This window comes from Corvus kubaryi, unplaced genomic scaffold (genome assembly GCF_017639235.1).
Source record: "Corvus kubaryi isolate FWS band 111438036 unplaced genomic scaffold, C.kubaryi_AGA036_p1.0 66, whole genome shotgun sequence".
NCBI classification, from domain to species: Eukaryota; Metazoa; Chordata; class Aves; order Passeriformes; family Corvidae; genus Corvus; species Corvus kubaryi.
In genome coordinates, this window is record NW_024582054.1 from 33,810,681 (window position 1) to 33,816,813 (window position 6,133).

The following is a 6,133-nucleotide window of genomic DNA, read 5'->3' on the forward strand; positions in this document are numbered from 1 at the left end:
CTTTTTGGTCTGTGGCAGCACACGAGCAAAGGCAGCCAAAGCCCAGCGGCTCCGTCCTTGGTGCCCTCCTCCTCCTCCTCTCCTCCTCCTCCAGCCCCGCAGCTTCCTGCAGCAGGGCTGGGATTTATCGGGAGGGTGTGATTTATAGGACAGGTGTGATTTATGGGGCTGCTGCTATACTCGGTGGGGCTTTGCAGCCTTGGAGGATTCCCTGCACCTGCATGGCTTCCTTCAAGCCCCGTATTTCCGAGGCTTGGGATGTTTCTGGGATCAGACAATGGGAACAAGGAGGTGGTGTTTCTGCTGCCAGCCTCTCCTTCCTTCTGGCTGGGCTTGGGGGCAGTGGACCCCCTCTGTGGGGAGCTCAAGACCATGTGGGTTCTCCTCAGGATGCCACATGAAAGGGAGGTGTGGGATTTTGGGGGATAATTGGTCCACAAGTGTGTCCCAACTGCTCTCCACATCTGGGTGTTCCCATTCCCCTCCCTGAGCTGCTGCTCTCATACCTCTGGTCATGGGAATGAGGAATAAATGCACCTCAGAGCATTTTGAGGGGCTGTGGGGTGGGAACAGGACCCTGGCACCAAATGGGTTGGTGGTGGAGCCAGCATGGGGCATCCCAGTGCCATCCAGAGGGGATGAGTGGCCCAGGCTGGGGCTTCTGGGGGTTCCACAAGTAAATCCCTCCCCATCCTCATGTCCCTTGAGCAGTGCAGGACAGTCCCATCCCCAGGGCTGGATTTCCTTCTTCATTCCACAATTTGGGGATTTTTGCCAAGCTCCAGAGCGACTCCAAAGTGCATCCATAGAGCGGGAGTCAACCAGCGTGTCTCAGGGATGCCCCAGGCCTCAGTTCCCTAAAAAAGCCTGCCAGACCAGCTTCACCTCCCCCCCACAGAGGGAAAACTGATGGGCTGGGAGCCAATTTCCCAAACCGTTGGGGAGGGAAGAGCTGGGGCTGGGGAGATAACGGGATGTGCTGGTGCCAGGGCTGGGCTGACGCTGCAGCACTCGGCAGTGCCGGCTCTGGGGCTGCCCCTTTGGAATCACACAGGATGGGGCTCCACAGGGTGCTGGGGGCAGTTTTTCTCCCTTTCTTCATGACCTGGGAGACCTGCAGGGTGCTGGGTGTCAGCACAGGCTGAGTTCTCACAGCTCCACTTCCCATCAAGTGGCTTCCCCCAAAAAGGCCTGAAGAGCAGCTGTGAATAATTCATGGTGGAATTTGGGGATTTTTGTTTTCCCTCCACTGCTTCCCAGTAAATCACTCCCAAATAGATGTTTCCCACTATCTGGCCAGCTCTGCAGAGAAATGTCAGACCCATCAGATGAATTATTTAGGATCTTTGGTGTCTCTTCTTGCTGACTAACAGTGGATAAATGATTCCGGGTGTTACTTCTGACACCCCAGAGTCACCAGCCCCAGGGATGGTGATTGAGTGTTGCCTGACATTTGGATTTTCTTTGAGCCCCAGCTCCCAGCCTGGACTTGGTATTTGTAAAGGCAGAAGAATAGGAGGCCTTCTGGAGGTGGAGAAAAGTCAGAACAGGAGTGGCAAAGGCTCAAAAAATCTGACGGACAATAGAAAGTTGCATATTGTGGGAGAAGAGGGGGTGTGGGAGATGTTTGAGCCTTTGGGCTGGATGGAGGCGATGGTCCAACATCCCTGAAAGTTCTGGGGATGTCTGAAAGATGGATGTGGACAGCAGCAGCACCTGAGAGGGACAAATTCCTGCATCCCTGTGCAGCATTTACCATGGGAAGTCACAAGGTGAGGATGATGAGTGCTCCCAAAGCCATCACTCAGGCACAGGTGATGCAGAGGAAGATCAGCAATGGGAGGAATTCCTGGGCATGGCTCTTGGGAGACACTCAGGCACCAGGCAGGGAGCTGCAAGGATATTTTTCAGCCCCGGGGATGAATCAGCTTTTAGGAGAATTTACCTGGGATTTATCCAAATTCTCCATCACATGGATTCAAGTGTTCAGCTAACAATTCCCTTTGGCTAAAAAGGATGTTTTAGGATGCTCTAGAACCTGCCAGCCCTTCCAGAAGGACACAAAATTGAAGGACACTTCTGACACAGGGGACAACTGACCAGAGAATGATTTGGGGCACGTTGCCCCCTGTGTGGACCAAAGCAAGAGTCACACTCAGTGGAAGTCATCCCTGGCAGCTGGAAACGTCAGAGGGACACAGAAAAAGGCCTAGAGATAAATGACAGCAGAGGAATTAATGTCAGCAGGAAACCAATGCCTGACATTGCCAGAGAACAAGCAGAGTGGTGTGTTACAGCGAGCTGATTGCAGAAGAGAAAACCTCCCAGCCTGAGGCTTTGAGAGCTTAATTGACCCAAATTCCTGGAAAGAAGGTGAAGAGGGGACAGAGAAGAGCCCTGCAGGGGGGTTTGTCCTGCAGCACAAGCCTGGCAGGCTCCTGTGCACCGTGGCTGATTTCAGGAACTAGAGGCAAGAAAATGAGATGGGAATTTGTAGCTGTAGGGCCTTGAAACATCAGCTTGATTTGCCAAGGAGGAGGTACCTCAATCCAGCTTTGTGTCTCTTATCTCTTGCAGCCTGGGATTTACTCCAGATGCTGCCAGGAGAAGCTGTGGATGCCCTGGAAGTGTTCCAGGCCAGGATGGACAGGACTTGGAGCAAGCATCATGGAAGGTGTCCCCACCTATGGCAGGGGGGGAAGGAGATGATTTTTAAGGTCCCTTCCAACCCAAACCATTCCAGGATTCTATTCTATGATTTTGTAACCTTTGGGCATGAAGGACCAGGCTGGATGGTTGTGACACTGCTGAATCTTGGTCCCTGGCTTCATCCCATGTGGCCTTGGCCATCAGAGGAGGGGATATGGAGTGACAGGACAAGGCAGAATGGCTTCACATGCACAGAGGGCAGGGGTAGATGGGATATTGGGAAGGAATTCTTCCCTGTGAGGGTGGGCAGGCCCTGGCACAGGGTGCCCAGAGAAGCTGGGGCTGCCCCTGGATCCCTGGAAGTGTCCAAGGGCCAGGATGGACAGGGCTCAGAGAGACCAAATCACAACCACAACCTAGAAAGACTAAACCTCCTCATCTCCAGTGCCTCCTCAAGATCCTCATCACAAGTATCCTTCACCCTTTTCCAAGGATACTGGATTAACTCCATGCATGAGCAAAGTGGTGGCACATTTGTAGGACACATAGCTGTGAAAGCGTCACTGCTCTGCATTTACATCCAGAAAAATAAAAGAGCCACATCATGAGGATGTTTCTGAAATGACAAAATCAGGGAAGAGGGAATGTGGCCAGGAATAAACAAGGAAGCAGAGTTACCCAGCACGTTTCCTTTGCCAGGAGCGTGACCTTGTCTCTGCTGGGAAATGGTCATTTGTGAAAAGGGAGACTTGGCTGTGTCCAAAAGATGCTCGGAAGTGGAAGGGGATGAAGAGGCAGGAGATTGGAATGAGATGGTCTTTGAGGTCTCTTCCAACCCAAACTATTCCATGAGTCCATGATTTTGTGAAGTAAAGAGCTTGCAAGCCCTGTGTGAAGAGTGGTACCAGTGGCAGTGGTTTGGAAGGGAGAATATGGGCTCGGAAGTGTTGGAGACACAAAAAGTGGAGGGAATAACAAGCATCTGCATTTCTCCCTTTTGGTTGTTTTTTTTTTTTTCCCCTGAAACTTCATCCTTGTTAAGGAAGAAGCTGCAGACAGGGAATATCAAGGCCCAGGTGAAGCAGAGAGGTGACAGGAGCCTGCTCACCACCAAGTTGGAGCATGTCGTGCTCGGAGCATTCGAGAAAACAGAGCCTTTGTTTACACAGAGATCTGGGGAATTTCTCTGCCTCTGCATACGGAGACAGGCCGGGTGCTCAGTCCTGTCACTTTCCCAGCTCCGGTCACCCAGTGAAGGCACCCACATGCACAGGGCAGAGTTCCATGGCTGGTCACCCTGGGAAGAGCCAGTCTGACCGGCTTGCCCGGAGCAGCCATGCAGGAGCACTGGCAGGAACACCAGCTGCTCTCAGCAACTGCCCATAACATTTTAAAAACCGAAATAGAGGTCATGAGCTAAAAAAAAAAAAAAGGGACAACACAAACTGGGGACAGGGATACTGTCACTCAGCTACACCACTGGTTTCCCAAGGATGCCCACTGAGCCATTTCTCTGGAAAAGTATCCTGATTTCCACAAAGAAGGGGCAGGCTGCTTGGGAGCTGCGCCGCGGGCAGGTCTGGTAGGTATCATCCCAGTCGCGATGGAAGCGGCCGTGCGTTTCGGCACCTTATTTGGCTATTGCTGCTCGTAGGGAGCGAGGACTTGTTGCAAACAGTGGGAAGAGCCCTGGGGATGCTTGGCCGGCTCTGACGCAAGAGCTGCTGCGCCGGTGCATTTTTGACCTTGCTTCGCCTCTCGGCCGAGCACTGCAACTCAGGGAGCCTCTCCCTCCGCATAGGAAAGGAGCCCCCGGGATGGACAGGGCAGGGAGAGGGACTTCCTCGGGGAAAGAGAAACTCTGTGAGTGGGTTTAGGAGCAGAAGGAGCCGGCAGCTTTTCCTCAGCGTGCAGCCAGCTGTAGTAAAAGGTTACCAGCTCCGCGGGGCCGTATCCAATTGCATCAGCTGGAAACCTCGTCCAACACGCCGGGCCCAGAGTAACCCTTTCTATTTATTGCCCTATTGTTCGAGGCTGGAGGAACACGGAGATACCATCTGGGAAAGCTTTGTTGTTACAGACCGGCTTTCGCCTGCGCTCCAGAGTCACCCTCTAAATAACGCTCCAGCTTCCACATTCGGGGGGATGGAAAGGGGGTTGCTCTGACCAGGGATTGAGGCCCCAAGACAGTTTGAGGGGGGAGGTCACCTGCTGCAGCATCAACCAATTTCCCTCTGGCAGCATCAGCCACGTTAGCAAAAACCCTTGGATAAAACCTGGCTAAGTCTGCCCAGAGTGACCTCAGGAAAGGTTTTATTAGTATTAAAGGTATATTAGGTATTAAAAGAGAGGAACAGCCTTTATAAATATCTGTTATAATACAGCAAAGTCAAAAGTGGGAAATTTTTACCATCCTGTTAAGGGGGTTTTGTTTCCTCTGTGGTGCCAAAGCAGCCTGGTCTAGTGGAAGTTGTCTCTGCCCATGGCAGGGGGCTGGAACTGGATGGTCTTTAAGGTCCCTTCCCACCCAAACCATGCCATGATTCCATGGTCCTAAAGCTCCCACCACCATTCACGGGGAATGTGGGAATGGTGCTCATGGAGACAGCGCTGGGCTGGCAGAGCCATCCCCTAGACTGCCAGGGCGGGCACAGCTTTGCTGGGATGTGACTTCCCATCACCTGGCACAGGGCAGGATAGATCCACAGCGCTGGACCTCACACCACAGCCCCTTCCGCGTGCTGGATTTTCAGGAAGCGCGGCTGCTTGGCGGGATGTGTGTATCACTGGGTGGAGGAGCTACAGGAAGCGGATAATATTTTTTTTTCCTCCATTTGTGCCGGTTCAGACCCTTTTATTTAAAGACAGTTCCCATTTCCCATATTCACACAGACTATGAGGATGGAGGGAACCAGCCCATCTCCCAGCCTCAACGGAGGTACAGACTACTATGCCAAGGTAGGGTTTTGCCGAACGGGAAGGGTTTTTCCTATGAATTTGGGGCCAGTGTTAAAAAACACCCCGAAGGGTGCAGAGTGGGCACGGCTGCCACGGAGCCCATGTGTGTTTGGGACGCCGAGTTTTGGCCAGCTCTAATGGATGCTCTCTGGGCTGGCTCCCGAATTTCCCACTCTGGATGCCCTGGGACCACTAGCCACGAGCCAAGCCAGGCAGCGCTGAGCAAAGCTGGGCATAGCCAAGCCGGGACGAGACAAGCTGGGATGAGCTGAGCCAGGATGAGGCAGCCCGGGCTGGGCTGGGCAGAGCCAAGCCGGGATAAACCGAGCTGGGATGAGCTGGGCCGAGCCGGGGTGGGCAGAGCTCAGCGGGATGAGCCGAGCCGGGGTGAGCCAGGCAGAGCCGAGCCGGGATGAGCCGAGCCGGGGTGAGCCAGGCAGAGCCGAGCCGGGATGAGCCGAGCCGGGGTGAGCCAGGCAGAGCCGAGCCGGGATGAGCCAGGCAGAGCCGAGCCGGGATGAGCCGA

The 6,133-nt window shown here is 53.8% G+C and overlaps 1 protein-coding gene across 4 annotated transcripts in view; it reads left to right on the forward strand.

Annotated features, from left to right (window-relative positions):
• Positions 1-5,538: 5,538 nt before the first annotated feature.
• Positions 5,539-6,133, forward strand: part of FERMT2 (FERM domain containing kindlin 2) — a 49,855-nt gene continuing 49,260 nt past the window's right edge. For 2 of the 4 annotated variants that reach the window (XM_042047269.1, XM_042047270.1), the window contains exon 1: positions 5,540-5,607. In XM_042047269.1, coding sequence (XP_041903203.1) covers positions 5,545-5,607 — 63 coding nt within the window. In that variant the 5' untranslated portion in view covers positions 5,540-5,544. Of the gene's footprint in view, positions 5,608-6,133 lie in introns of all 4 variants that reach the window. The other 2 variants (XM_042047268.1, XM_042047271.1) reach the window with 2 other exon arrangements.